This window comes from Gossypium arboreum, chromosome 11, assembly GCF_025698485.1.
Source record: "Gossypium arboreum isolate Shixiya-1 chromosome 11, ASM2569848v2, whole genome shotgun sequence".
In the NCBI taxonomy this organism is placed as follows: Eukaryota; Viridiplantae; Streptophyta; class Magnoliopsida; order Malvales; family Malvaceae; genus Gossypium; species Gossypium arboreum.
The window spans coordinates 5,879,616-5,895,539 of record NC_069080.1 but is presented as its reverse complement, the minus strand read 5'-3'; the positions used below and the strand labels follow the sequence as shown (position 1 = coordinate 5,895,539).

General features: G+C 31.1%; 1 protein-coding gene across 2 annotated transcripts; it reads left to right on the top strand.

The window, feature by feature from the left end:
- The first annotated feature begins 9,862 nt into the window (after positions 1-9,862).
- Positions 9,863-15,171, top strand: LOC108470855 (uncharacterized). 2 transcript variants are annotated; one of them, XM_017772351.2, is made up of 9 exons: positions 9,863-10,084; positions 11,226-11,460; positions 11,714-11,802; positions 11,888-12,026; positions 13,752-13,826; positions 13,950-14,071; positions 14,149-14,224; positions 14,376-14,435; positions 14,789-15,171. In XM_017772351.2, the coding sequence occupies exons 2-9, from the start codon at positions 11,347-11,349 to the stop codon at positions 14,915-14,917; spliced, it is 804 nt and encodes a 267-aa protein (XP_017627840.1). In that variant the 5' UTR covers positions 9,863-10,084; positions 11,226-11,346; the 3' UTR covers positions 14,918-15,171. The 2 variants fall into 2 exon arrangements, with proteins under 2 accessions (XP_017627840.1, XP_052876892.1); XM_053020932.1 differs by having other exon boundaries at positions 9,931-10,084; positions 11,330-11,460.
- Positions 15,172-15,924: the final 753 nt, after the last annotated feature.

Below are 15,924 nucleotides of genomic sequence, written 5' to 3'. Positions count from 1 at the left end.
ATAAAATTCATTATAAAACATAAATTTTGAGCTCTATTCAACTTAGTCCCTATTTAAACCTAACTTAGAAATTCCTTTAACTAATCACTTCTAACTTCAATTTCTATCAATTTAACCCATAAAACCTCAATTTATTCAACTAAATCAATATCTAAAATTCTCTATTTTCTTCATTTTAACCTCATACATGTAGAATTTTGAATTAGGCATCCATAAACATAAAAATCATAAGAAAATGAGCTAAAACAACTTACCAATCAAACTTTAGGGCCTTAATCCTCAAAATTCCTTTTTTTTTATTTATTTCTTTCTTTCTTCTTTCTTTCACGTTTGCTCTTGTTAGTCTTTCTATCTTCTTTTCTATTTTATCAATTTTACTTATTATACTATTATTAACCTATAATAAATATAAAACTAACATGTGTAATAGCTATAACATAAAATATCTTATAGCTATTAGACATATATACCAACTATTACACACGTTATTCAATATTAACACACACATGGCACTTAGGGTCTAATTACTAGATTAATCCCTTTTACTTTTTAATCTATAATTAAACTTTTATTCCTTATGCAATTTAGCCCTTTAAACTAAATTCAAGCTACTTCACTTAATTAAACACTAAATAACCAATCACTTAATTAAACACTAAATAACCATTCAACTATAATTCATAAATATTTCTAATAAATATTCATGAATAAATTTCACGGAAACAGTACTCAAGACTCAATTTTTGATACCGTAACTTTCGGTTTATTACAGGAGCCATGTAAAATAAATATCATGGAAATACTGCAAGTTTTAAAAAAATGGGAGACTTAAAAATAAATTTTCGTTTTCTGGTGGAGCCAGCTTAAATGGCGCCACCAGACCACATCCTAAACCCTAAAACACTAAACCCTACACCCTAAACCACACCTGACACCATTCTTTCACTTTTTTTTTTCTTTTTACTTTTTTATTAACTTTTGTCTTTTCTTTAAATCTTTTCTTTTTTAAGTTTTATATTTTTTCTTATTTTATTTTTATTTATTTTTGTTATTAATATTAAAAATTTGAAATGTATATTTGAAATGTTTTATAATATATATTTTAAAAATTTTAAATATTATTTTGAAATTATTTTTAAATTTTGAATATTATTTTTAAATTATGTCTTATAAATTTTAAAATATATTTTTGAAATTAAATTTTCTAAATTTTAAATTTTAAATATATTATTTTTATAAATTTTAAAATTTAAAAATATATTATTTTTCTTTATTTTTGAAATTAATTTTTGAAATTATGATTTTTAATTATTTTAAAGATATTTAAACCTTTTAAAATAATTTTATTTAAAAATTTAAATGTTTAAATATTATTAAAATATATTTAATATTTAAAATAATATTTAAAATTAAAAATAATTTCTAAAATATATTTTAAAATTTATAAGAAATAATTTCAAAAATATATTTTAAATTTAAAATATATTTTGAAATTTTTTATTTTGTTTAAAATATATTTTTAAAATATATTTAAAATTTAAAATTTAGAAAAATTAATTTCAAAAATATATTATTTTAAATTTATAAGACATAATTTAAAAAATAATATTCAACATTTTAAAAATAATTTAAAATTTTAAAAATAATTTAAAAATAATATTTAAAATTTTAATAATATATATTATAAAACATTTCAAATTTTTAAAATTAATAACAAAAAATAAATAAAAGAAATAAACAAAATAAAATAAGAAAAATATAAAACTCAAAAAAAGAAAAAAATTTAAAGAAAAAGACAAAAGTTAATAAAAAAGTAAAAAAAAAAGTGAAAGAAGGGTGTTAAGTGTGGTCTGGTGGCGCCATTTAAGTTGGCTCTACCAGAAAATGAAAAATTATTTTCAAGTCCCTTATTTTTCCAAAATTTACAGTATTTTTATGGTATTTATACAAGTGGCACCATTTTACATGGTTCCACCAAAAAATTAATTTTTTTATGCTCCCTGCTGACGTGACAAGTTAGTGGCGTCTATAATTTGGCTTCACCAACTTTTACTATAAATTTTAGGTCATTTTGGTGTTTAATTAAAAAGGTAGGTCATTTTGATACTTAATTAAATTATTTAGGTTATTTAAATAAAAAAGTCGTAAATACCAAAGATTGTAATAATTTATAGTCATTAAATTTAATATTAGGTTTAAATATGTTAAAGTTTTTTATACTCTTTAGAAATTTAATATTTAATATCTATACTTTAATTTAGAGATAGTGAACTCTATATTTTTTTTATTTAAAAATTTTGATTCTTCTATCCGATGTTATTATTGAAATTAACGAAATCATAGATAGGTCCCAACCAAAGAACCAAATGAGGACTCAGGGCAGTCATTAGGAGAAGTCTTAGAATCAAACGATAGTTATGTTTTCTTAGTTTAGTTGTTTTTTACCAAGAAAAAAAAAGTTAACACGAAATCAAAGGTAAATAACTTTTTAACTCTTAACATTAGTAGTTTTTGTCAAATTGGTCTTTACTCCTTAAAAGCACATAATCTTTTTTTTGAAAAGTTTTAAAAATAACTTTATTTCATATTTTAAATAAAAACATAAAAGAAAATTTTAAATAATGAAAACAATAAAAACTCTTTAAAATTCAATAAATAAAATGATTTTAAAATATAAAACAAAATTTCATTGTTATCAAAATCGAATTGGGTGGAACAAGAATTAATTGTGGTGTCGTTCCAATGAGAGGTAAAAAAATGATTGACCCATAAATCAGTATGGATTGATTGAACCAAGCTAAAAACTGAATGAACCAACAATTGAACCAATTTTGAATTGTTCTAACCAATTGGTACCAAAATAACAGGTCGGACTAGTTCAAAGCAAATAAAATATTAAAAATAAAGACTATAAAAATCAGTTCAACTGATTTTTTTCTCAGTTCAACCAATTTGTACCAGTTCATGAGTCAATTGATTTTTTTACCTCTCATCGAATCAATATTCCAGCCGATTCTTGATCCAACCAATCGGTCTGATTTAGATAACATTGAATTTTTTTTTAATTTTAAAGAGTTTGTTTTTCATGATTTTTGTTTAAAAAATTATAAATTATTAAAATTTTATGTTTTTATTTCAAATAAGAGAAGAATTAATTTTAATTTTTCAAAAAAAATTATGTACTTTTAAAGTATAAAGACCAAATTGATAAAAGATTATAAATATTGAGAACTAAAATAATTATTTTATCTTTGGCACCGTTAGCTTTAACAACAAAATTAGATGGAGGGATTAAGATTTTTAAATCAAAAGAAGTACAAGGACTAAATATCTTAAAATTAAAATATAAAGATTAAATTTTAAATTTCAAAAGAGTACAAATAACTTTAACATATTTAATCCTTAATATTTAAAATTTGTTAGAGTCAAAATAGATTTTTATAAAAAAATTGTATTTATTTAATATGCTTATATATTTAAAATGTATAAAACATTAATTCTAAATTCATAAATATTGATAGAATTTTCAACTTCAACATTAATTAAACATCTGATAAATCTCTAACTATTCCTAGTTTATTGATATTTACAGTTCGAGTTGGGATCCATGAATTTCGCTTTAAATAATTTGGATACTTCATTTTCAAAATGGAAATTATTGATTTTAAAAACGACATTAACTTCATTTCTTACTATGACCAACGTTAAAAAATATTTTTAATTTGACAAAAAATTAAAAATTAATTTAAAATTTTAAAGTATGTGATTAAAATTAATTTAATCACATAAAAACTACTGAATTTTAATGTTGACATGCTTATAGCTCTAAAACATTGTCCGATTTTGTTGTTTCAATAGGGTCAGAAGCGTGTAAATTATTGTACTAAAAAATCACACAAAGTTCAATTCCTGGGAAGAGAGGTGGATCACAAGGATCTCTTAAATACCAAGTCTTTCCTTAGTCGAATATTCCTTCTATCGTAATTTAATAGGACAATTAAATACTACTATTATACCCTCAAATATTGAAAGAAAAATAGGACAAGAAAGAACACAAGAATTTTAACGAGGTTCGTAAATTATACCTACGTCCCGGGCACTAACACCGGATGATAACTTTACTATCTCCAAAATATTACGAACAAATAGAATTCTTTAAGAATTCTCAAATGGGAGAAGAGAGAAAACTAAGAGAAAAGATTGGTTGGGATGGTTGAAATGAGAAATGGTTAGGCCTATTTATAGTTGAGGTTTAGGGACTAACTTGCAAATGGCCTAAAAAATTAGGGACCAAAATTGCAATTATCCCTTTCAACTTTAAACAACTTGCCAACTTTTTTTTTTCGGTGCCAATTGCACCTCCCACCATTTTGACTTTTCAACACTTACCTTATTTGATTTTTCAACAATCTCCACATTGAAGATTTGATTAGGATAATCACATCTTCACACATTTCCTTCAACTCCCCAAATTCGATAAAGCTATCTTTTGTAGTGCCTTCAAATGCGCTCTCGGCGCCATACACTGAAGGTGCTCAAATTCTCGTGGATGTTAATCGAGTTCAAACAATGATTAAACTTGATTGTTGTTACCACCTTGGTCATCATATCTCGGGATTATCTGCATTGGAATCTTCAAGTAGAATTTTCCTTTTCAAAGACTTCCGCACAAAGTGATATCTTACGTCGATATGCTTGGTTCTTGAATGATAGACTTGATTTTTCGCTAAATGAATAGCGCTCGATCATCACAATATAGACTAATGTGACTTTGAACAACTCCCAAGTCTTTCAACAATCCATTAAGCCAAATAGCCTCCTTAATGACTTCTCAGAATCGCCATATATTCGCCTCTGTAGTAGACACCACTCAGAGATCAGAAGGTAGACTTCCAACTCACTCGGGCTTTAGCAAGAGTAAACAGATACCCGTAGTTGAACGACGTTTATCTAAATCACCAAAAAAGTCGGAATCAACATATCCAACTACAAACCCGACCAAGTGCTTCATCCTGCTCAAAAACTAAACCAACATCTACGGTTTTTCGAAGATACCGTAGAATCCATTTCACAGCTTGCCAATGTCCTTTTCCAGGATCATGCATATACCTGCTCACAACTCCAACAGCTTGTGAAATGTCAGGCCGTGTACACACCATCGCATACATCAAACTCCCAACTGCATTAGCATATGGGACTTTTGCCATATATTCTCTTTCTTCTTCAGTTTTCGGAGATAATTGAGCACTAAGTTTCAAATGAGAAGCAAGTGGGGTACTTACATGTTTAGTGTTTTCATTTACACCAAAACATTGTAATACCTTTTTCAGATATTGCTTCTGATTCAAACAAAGCTTGCCTCTCTGTCTATCTCTACTTATCTCCATGCCGAGAATCTTCTTGGCCTCACCTAGATCTTTCATCTCGAACTCTTGATTCAACTGAGCCTTCAGCTTATCTATCTCTTTTTGGCTCTTCGAAGCGATTAACATATCATCAACATACAAGAGTAGATAAATGAAAGATCCATCATGCAGCTTCTGCAAATACACACAATTGTCATATTTGCTTCTTGTGTATTTCCTTTTCATAAAGCTATCAAATCGCTTGTACCATCGCTTCGGGATTGCTTCAATCCATATAGCGATTTGTTCAACTTACAAACCCAATTTCTACCACCAACATCTGTGTATCCTTGGTGAGTCATATAGATCTCTCTTCTAACTCACCATGCAAGAAAGCCGTCTTAACATCAAGTTGAGCTAGCTCCAAATTCAACTGTGCTACCAAGGCCAACAAAATTCTAATGGAGGAATGCTTCACAACAGGGAAAATACATTATTGTAGTCAATTCCCTCCTTCTGAGCGTAGCCTTTAGCTACCAACCTTGCCTTGTAGCGAACATCTTTCTTGCTAGGAGATCCATCTTTCTTTGCGAATACCCACTTGCATCCGATTGCCCTTTTACCTTTCGGTAATTGTGCCAACTCCCAAGTATTGTTCTTCAGGAGAGATTGCATTTCTTCATCCATGGCGCTTTTCCATTTATCACTTTCTAAGCTTTGCATTGCTTCTTGATAAGTGATAGGAATATCATCATCAACAACGGAAGGGCGAGGCCACCATATCGATAATCGAAGCGTGTTTACGAATTTTTCTCCTTGGCCTTGCAACCGCAATCGGTTCTAGTGTACTTAATGGTTCTTGGGTCGAACCTCTTCAACCTCTAATTCCTCCATTGTGGCTGGAGAATTAGACTTATTAACTGGCAAATCCCCATCTGCTCAAACTCCACTGTTTTGGAGTACACTCCACCGCTGTGGAGTATCGCTTGTCTGAATATCTTCATCTCGCTACCTTTTCAATGTGGCGATTCATCAAAGGTAACATCTCTCACTGAGATCATTTTCTTTGTGCTTAAGCACCAAAGACGAAATCCTTCACTCGAAGTGATTCCCATAAAGAGAGTTTTCTTTGCCCTCGATCTAACTTTGACTCCTTCACATGGTAATATGCAGTGGATCCAAACACATGTAAGGAATCATAATCAGAGTGCGGTTTTCCGCACCATACCTCCATAGGAGTTTTTCTTTCTAATGCGATGATGGCAAACGATTAACAAGATGGCCAGCATGTCACACCTCAAATTTCAAAATTGCTTGCCCAACCCAAAGATTGGACAACATACATCGAACTTTCTCCAAGAATGTTCGATTCATACGCTCTGCCACTCCATTCTGCATGGTGTATCCCTAATCGTGAAGTGTCGAACAATACCATACTCTTGGCACACATCGAAGAACGGATCACTTCTATATTCCTCCATTGTCCGTCCTAAGCCGCTTGATTTTCTTGCCATCGGTTTTCGATCATAGTTTTCCATTTAAGAAAAACTCCAAGCACTTCATCTTTAGTTTTCATGGTATACACCTAAACTCTTCGGAAAAGTCATCAACAAAAGTAACAAAGTAGTGTTTTCCTCCCAACGAAAGTGTTTTGGAAGGCCCCACACATCTGAGTGAACATATTCCAAAATACCTTTTGTATTATGGATAGCAGATCTTAATTTCACTCTCTTTGCTTTCCCAGAACACAATGCTCGCAAAATTTTAATTTGCAAGCCTTTGCACCTTTCAACAATCCTTGCTTTGCGAAATTTGCAAGGATTTTTCACTGCATGTCCCAACTTCATATACCACAACCGCATTGAGTCCAAGTCTTTGTTCTCGAAGTCGCAATGATCGCTCCAATAACTGTACTACCTTGGTAGTAATACAAGTTATTTTTTCGATGCCCTTCAATATCACAAGTCGCCAGATGTCACTTTCAAAACCCCATCTCTCATAGTAACAACTGAACCATTGGATTCCAAGGCTCCCAATGAGATAAGATTTTTCTACAAACTGGGCACGTACTGAACATCAGTTAGAACTCTGGTTGATCCATCTTAATTCTTTAATTGGATTGAACCTATCCCAACAGTTTTACAGGTATTGTCATTGCCCATATAAACAACTCCTCCATTTAGCTCAACTAAATCAGAGAACCACTCCCGGTTAGGGGACATATGATAGGTACAACCCGAATCCAATATCCACTCATCTGAATGGAACGACGATGATGATGCAACCAGTGATAGTTCAGAGTCACTGGTATCATGCTTTACAACACAAGCATCTACAACAGCTTTTCCCTTATTCTTCAGCTTTGGACAATTTTTCTTCCAGTGGCCTTTCTCATGACAAAAGGCACATTCATCTTTCCTGAGCCTGGACTTTGACTTTGATCTCCCCTTTTAAGTTTTCTTCCGAGTGTATGAACGACCTCGGACTACTAAAGCTTCAGTATCTCGATTGAGTTTTTCTGTTTGTCCTTCTTTCTCTGCTCATAATCAGTATAAGGCCGCATGAGACTTCGCTCGAGATATATCACTCCCGCCATGAAGTAGAATAGTTTCTAGAACTCAAACTCCTCGAAAGTGACCCCAACAAAGATCAAAGCCAAATCTTCATCTTTGAATGTCTCATCCATATTCAAAAATCGGTGACTAACTGATTAAATTTGGTGATGTGATCATTCATTGTGGTACTTGGGACGTATGTGAAGCGAAAGTCTTTTTCTTCAAGTGGAGCTTATTTTGACTGTTTTCTTCAAAAATTTTCTTCAAGTGCCACCCATTAACTTATTTGCGAAGTCTCCTTTGAAAAGCATACCTCTGCTCTCGAGAAAGGCATGATCAAATTGTGCCACATGCCAACCGATTGATCGCCTTCCAATCTTTCTCCAGACATCATCTGGTTTCTCTTCATCAATGGCAACGTCTAGACCTTCTTTGAAAAAGGGCATCTAGAACCTCACTTTGCCACATACCAAAATGGCCCGTGCCATCAAAGATCTCCACGGCCAATCTTGCATTTGCAATTGTCGGTCTTGTCCATATGGACGATGTTGAAGCTCCTACACCGACCGTTTTCTCCATAATCTTTCAATATACCTAAGGAAATCTTTTACGATGTGGAAGATCGGTTTAAATCGCAACCACAGAGCATACTACGATTAACCTTGACTCTTGATACCACTTGTTGTTTCAATAGGGTCAAGCGTGTAAATTATTGTACTAAAAATCACACAAAGTTCAATTCCTGGGAAGAGAGGTGGATCACAAGGATCTCTTAAATACCAAGTCTTTCCTTAGTCAGAATATTCCTTCTATCGTAATTTAATAGGACAATTAAATACTACTATTATACCCTCAAATATTGAAAGAAAAATAGGACAAGAAAGAACACAATAATTTTAACGAGGTTCGTAAATTATACCTACGCCCCTCGCACTAACACCAAATGATAACTTTACTATCTCCAAAATATTACGAACAAATAGAATTCTTTAAGAATTCTCAAATGGGAGAAGAGAGAAAACTAAGAGAGAAAGATTGGTTGGGATGGTTGAAATGAGAAATGGTTAGGCCTATTTATAGTTGAGGTTTAGGGACTAACTTGCAAATGGCCTAAAAAAATTAGGGACCAAAATTGCAATTATCCCTTTCAACTTTAAACAACTTGCCAACTTTTTTTTCTTTCTGTGCCAATTGCACCTCCCACCATTTTTGACTTTTCAACACTTACCTTATTTGATTTTTCAACAGATTTTCATGAATAATAACAATAATAAGTTATAAAATGTCATTGAATTATACAAAAGTTTCATTTAAATCATTATACTATTAAAATTTTTGGTACATATAGCCTTATCTGTTGGCACCGTATACATTAATTGAAACTCTTATTCCCTTTCTCTTCTATAGTTCAAATGTTTTTTCATGAAATAGTTTTGAATATCATGAATTTACAAATCCAAAATCTAAATAACTTTCTTCTCCAATCTTCGACACTAATAGTCAGGTCAACTTGAATTTTAAATATGTTCTACTCCTTCATAGGTATTTACAATATAAATTATCAAACCATCGCTTGGAGCAATGGAGCTTACTAGCTAGACTTAAAAAAAAAATTTAATAATTTAATGATTTAAATAAAAACTTTTAAGTAGCTCAATGATTTAAATGAAACATTATAAATAGTTGAATAATATTTTATAATTTTTAAAGTTAAATAATTAAAAATAAATTTATTAATAATTTAATGATATTTTAACTTATTTTACATGAACAAAACAAAACTTATTGTACGATTCTAACAAGCTTTTTAATATATTAGCTAGATATTAATTATGTAACAAATCACAAAATCTTATAAACTTAATTTAAATGGAAATTATATAAAAAAATGTACATTAATCAGAATAGAACGTGGAATAGGTCCGAGACCTTATCTCGAAGAAAAATATTCTGGTTCTCTTTACCCGCACGAAACTATATTCATTGGCTCATTGCCATAAAACGATAAAAACGAATATTCTTATTAATTATTGTTTTTATAATAAAAATATTTTCCCAAAATTAACATTTAAAAGGAAACCAAAAATTAAGCAGGAATCCAGCAGTTTCTATTTCTCACTCTTTGCCCAGAACCAAATCCCGATTTCTTCCGCAATTTCCATTGACTTGTTCTCTTTGATTCCGGTACTCCTCTCCCTTCATTTCTTTCGTTCTTTTTCTTTTCTTTTCTTGCAGAACTCTTTTGGTTTGCATTGTTACATTGTTGAAAACTTTATGTTTTTTCTTTAAAATTGTTTACGAATTGTTTCTAGTTGTTAATTTGATGGTTTTATTGCTTTCTCTGAATTGATGTTTATGTTGAATACATTTTTTCAATGCCAAAACATTTTAGAATGAATGAATGAATGAATCGGTTGCCTTAAATAAGTGGTATTTTATATTTCAGTTTCTTTAATTTTTTTTAAGGAGCTAAAAGGATTGTTTGATGTAGTAGATTGATGAGAAGAAATTAAAAATTCTTTAGTTTTACCGATGCTTAGTGAAGTTAATTCATGGCTGTAAAAAGATTAATGCAAAAGCTTGTGTTTTTTGCTGTCTTTTTCCTTCTTCTGAATATATATAATGTTTAAAACTTGAATGATATTTTGCAGAGAAACACAAAGGAAACTGGGTTTTATTCTAATGCTTCTTTGCCTTAAGATATGCTGTTTGTTGGTTAATTATCACCTTCTTCGTATCAAACCACCAATGGTGTGGATGGCTCATGCATTCTTTATTGATATGAATGAATCTCATATGTTACTTGTATTTGATGTCTTGGGGGTATTTAATATGCCCTGGACTTTGAAGTAATTCCTTGTTGCAAATTCATCTTTTGTTCACTCAAGATTGCTTTTACTGCAATGCAGTCTTTAAGTTATTACTGTTGCTTGACCGATGACTTTGAGGATATGTAGTTAGGTCGAACTGCTAACTCTCTTTTGAGTACATGGCGTCTACATTTCAGTATCATGGCCATCCTCCCCTTGCCCCAATCTCTCCTTTTTTTATTTGATTGACATGAAAAAGAAATAAAAGGAAAAAGAAAACTTAGAAAGTCATTTAAGATAGTAATATGTTTCTATGATTGTTTTCCATATATGGCGAGTAGGTTATACTTTTTTTCTTGCTTGGAGGGGAATGCCAATTGTTGCATACTGTATTTGAAATGTCAAGTGCATTATTGATCAAATTAAAGCAAATTATAGTCAGATCACAATTTATATACACTCACATTTTCTTTTTAAATTTCTTTTGTGATATTCATTTATTCTTAAAATTGTAGATCTTATTCATCTTGAAGGAGGAGAAGAATACGGAATTGAACACAACATAACAGAAATTTCATCTTTTTAGAGTGACTGATTGAGGAATTTACTTTGATATCAGCTTCTGAAAAGGAAGCTATGGAGATAAAATCTTACCAGAATCAGGCTGAGCTGTTGGTGAAGGAATATTTACTAGCAGATTCCGTCATCCCATATACATCAGTTATTTGTGGCATTTGTGCTTGCAAGATGGTATGTTTCTTAATCAATTTTATGATTCGTTATTCAGTTTGAAAACAATTCAGTTGAAGTAGAATGATGAATTGCATCTATATGATTATGAAGCTACACACTGGTGATTCTTTTTCATCGAGCCTTTCTTTCTTTCTAGTTTTTTATTGATATTTCTCTCATTTCTTCTGTTTAAGTCATTCCTTTTTATCTCTTTTATTACCATTCCCTTTTTCATTTTATCTCCAAAATTTTGACCATTACCCTTTTCCAGGTATATGATCTTACACAATTGTTTAGCAATGTTTACTTTAAGAGCTATCCTGGTCTATCAAAACTTCAGCGGACAGAGTGGAGCAACCGGTGACTTATATCCCTATTTAACTCGAATATGTTCTTGCTATTTACTTTTATTGATACAGAATTAATGTCTAGATGCTTAATGCAGATCCATATCAACCTTTCATGCCATTTTCATAACAATTATGTCCCTCTATTTTGTCTTTTGGTCAAATCTCTATTCTGACCATGAATATGCTGGCCCGATTACTTTCCGCAGTTCTGCACTGTCTACCTTCACGTTGGGGGTGAGGATACCTTCTGCTTTTATTTTGGATGAGAAATCTTGGATTTAGATAACTTTTAATGTTTTATGTTCTTTAATGCTTGGTTTAGGTATTTGATGATATTAAGAAGTTGATCTGCCTTGCCTTTAGTAACATGCCTTCATGATAATTGGTTTAGTCATACACTTTGATACTTAAATACTAAGAAGTAGTGTACTATTTAGAAGAAGCAATTAAGTGTTAAGCTTTCTTCATTGAACATTTTAATTTAATGTAAGTGGAAATATCTCTAATGTGATTTTATTTGATTTCAAATTATGTTGGTGGCAGAATAATTGCAAATTGCTGTTGACTTTTATGCTGAGAAATTGGTTCCCATTTACTAAGACATCAACGAAGAGAAATACTATATGTTTATCTATGCTATATGCCATGATTATGCCTGCAATATTTCAATTCTTTTGTTTTAATGTCATGAAAGGCTCTCTGGCATTTTGTTTCCCAGTCCCTAACAGAATATAAAATATTGTGTTAGCCAAAGTTCTTGTTTATGTACAAAGCAAGCAATATAATCATGGTGCTAAAATATGCATTGATTTTAACACCATTTTGCGAATTTTAACATAGTTAAACTATATGGTTAAGAAATGCATTTCTCGAACAAGATCAAACTCTGGCAGTGGAACTTTATGGTAAGCCGGGTTCATTTCGGTAGTTATTTGCTAGGCTTGTCTTAATGTATATCAGGTGTGAAGGTTTCTCATCAGAATGAATATCACCATGATGTCTCCGACCCAATCAATGTACAATCTCAGCCTGTGTCTCTAATCTTTCATGGTCATGAGGCATGATGCTCTTCTAACTGAATAAGTAAATCACATCATGGTCATGAGTCTGTGACCTTATACCCATTATATTTGTGAAATAATTGATATCTGGTGCAGGGCTAAGTCAATACAGACCTGTCTCACAAGGAGCTTGATCACTGGTTTGTCTAGGATGTGTCTTGAACCACCTTGCAGTCGGTATTAAGGAGAAAATACTCCAGGTCGTCATGCTTGGATCATTTCTAGTTGGAACAACCAAACCTGGGGAGCATAGCTACCACATTAAGTCTTTGATCCAGTAGTATCTTCATTGTCGTGACTAGTGTAACTAAATCCCAAGAAAACTTAGTCGATAGCTCTTACTCTATTGACATTTGCCAATATTTTATGACTTTATGTCATGACTAGGATAACTAAATCCCAAGAAAACTTAGTTGACAGCTCTTACTATATCCATATATCTATAATAGGGTGCAATATCTAGAATGTGCTTCTTTTAAGATTTAGTTGAATTAAGCATTTTCTTTGCTTCATTTTGATAAGGCTAAAATATTAAAAAAGTCCTTATAATGTCTCAGATTTCTCATGTAACCCTCTATAGGATATTGTACTCAACTGAGCCCTTAGCTGAGAAATAAATAAGGATTGGGGCTAATATAAGAAACTTGGGAAAAATTTGGGATTTTATAATGTTTAGTATTTACCTTTTTTACATTGCACAGCGATTAACTACAAATGAATGAATAGATAAATTTGCAACATGTCATGAAATTATTTACCAACCTCAGACAAATTTACTCAATCTGTCCATCAAGTCAGTTTTTAATGTATCCAGAAGCTAATTGTTGCCTGTTATATGTACAAACGGGAAATATATTTCTGTAAATTCATCTTGCAGAAACTTTTCATTTTTGGACAGATTTCTCTTGGTTACTTTCTTTCTGACCTTGCAATGATCATTTGGTTTTACCCTTTTCTGGGTGGAATGGAGTATGTAAGTATTCTGTTGTTTGATTATCATATTTCCCTACTTTCTCTTCTCTATATAGAGGCCTAGTTGGTGAGTGATGGTTGATCTGATTCTGATGTAAATCAACCTAAAATCTTGTTATTTCAGGTCCTTCACCATCTTCTATCAGTAGCGGGTATAGCAAATCCTATGTTGACAGGGGAGGGTCAGGTTTACACGTTCATGGTACTCATCTCTGAGAGTACAACCCCTGGGATCAACTTGAGATGGTAAAAACTTTTTCTGTATACTAGTTCATTCCTACCATCGTTTTTAAATTGCACTAAGGATACCTGGATTTGTGTAGGTATCTTGACACAGCTGGAATGAAGAGATCCAGAGCTTACTTAATTAATGGAGTTGTAATGTTTGTAGCGTGGCTGGTGAGTACAATCAGTTCAGTTCTTTCAGACATTCTTCTTTTTCTTTTTCTTTTCCCATCTCTCCTGACTGAGCTTTGGCAGCTTGCTAAAATTGAATTTTGATGTTTATTGATCCAGAGTGATCTTAATTAATGAACTTTGTTTTTGGCAGGTTGCTAGAATTCTCCTGTTTATGTATCTATTTTACCATATCTACTTGCACTATGATCAGGTAAAATTCCTGCAAAACTCTTATCTGGTTTTAGTTATAGATGTCTATTATTTCCGAGCATCAATTATTTTTCTTAACTTTTTGAATTCTAACTATTAAACTGCTGACGCATACTATATGTAACTTCAGAACATAGGTCTATTTTGTTATTGCTTAAGTGCTGAGAAAACTTAAGTTCACTTCATGACCGATGATAGTAAATCTCGATATAACACGTTTAGCCATGCTTTGTTCTTTATGCGTTTACATGGATTTGGCATTTAAGAATCAATTTTTTATTTTTTATTTTATACTGAAAATCGATAAGTTTGGTTATATGTTAACAGCCAACCGCCATTTTCTCCTCAAACCAGGTTAAGCAGGTTAATAGTTTGGGACAGTTGTTAATATCCATTGTGCCTTTAGTCCTATCAGTTATGAACTTAATGTGGTTCGGAAAGATTATCAAGGGACTAATGAAGACATTAGCAAAGAGGCACTGAAATGTACATCGAAGCAGATACTGGTAAAGTGAGAGTGGGAAAGAGAAACCCTTTCATTTAGGCTTAATGCCCTGTGCATTCCCTGTTTGACTTTGTGAATGTTGTAAATGGTATAAAGAGTATAGGTAAAAACCATAAAACTGTAATGGCTTCTGATTCAAGGTAAAAAGGGAATACCCATCTTGTAGTGCTGAAAAAATGAACAAAATCTGAATAACGATGGATCGATATGAAATCTAGTTGGAAATAGTAAAGGGCCACTAATGTAGGATATAGCATAATATTTATATATATATATATATATATATATATATATATATATAAGATAATATTTGATGTACTCTCAGTGCATAAACTATATGTACCATCAATGCATCACCATTCCCTACATCATTAATGAGCCAAATATTAAAAATGAAAGACTTTCTAATAAATGACAAATTTTATTTAAATGTAATTAAAATTAATTATAATTTCTCATCTTTATCTCTTAATGATAATACAAAAGTTTTCACTTAGGGTTTTAAAAATCTTGAAAAAGAACCTTATTTCAATGAAGATAGTTATTTTTCTTGTTATTTATTATTATTGGTGCGATTCAATTTTATTAGCGTAATAAATTTGAAGGTATGATTTTATTACCTCGTTAAAATTTAGTTTATATGATTATGGATTTTGAGAAATTTGTGAATTGTTTTAAAGTTTAAACTCTTTTAATTGGTTGCTTGAACAAGTAATATTCTAAAATGTAGTGCTAATTATTATTCATTGAAAATGTTAAATTTGATGGGGCAATAACTTAAAAAAATAAAAATAAACTTCTAATATTCATATTATTGATGAGTTTCTTTAAAAAAAAATGTTTTTGATAAAAAGGAATTGTAACACCCCTATACCATGTTCGACTCAAGGAAGCTGATATAGGAAACATTTAGTGCCAAAGTAGTTCTTGGTTAATCACTAATATATTAGAACATAAAAACAGACACTTGGAACATATTTAATAT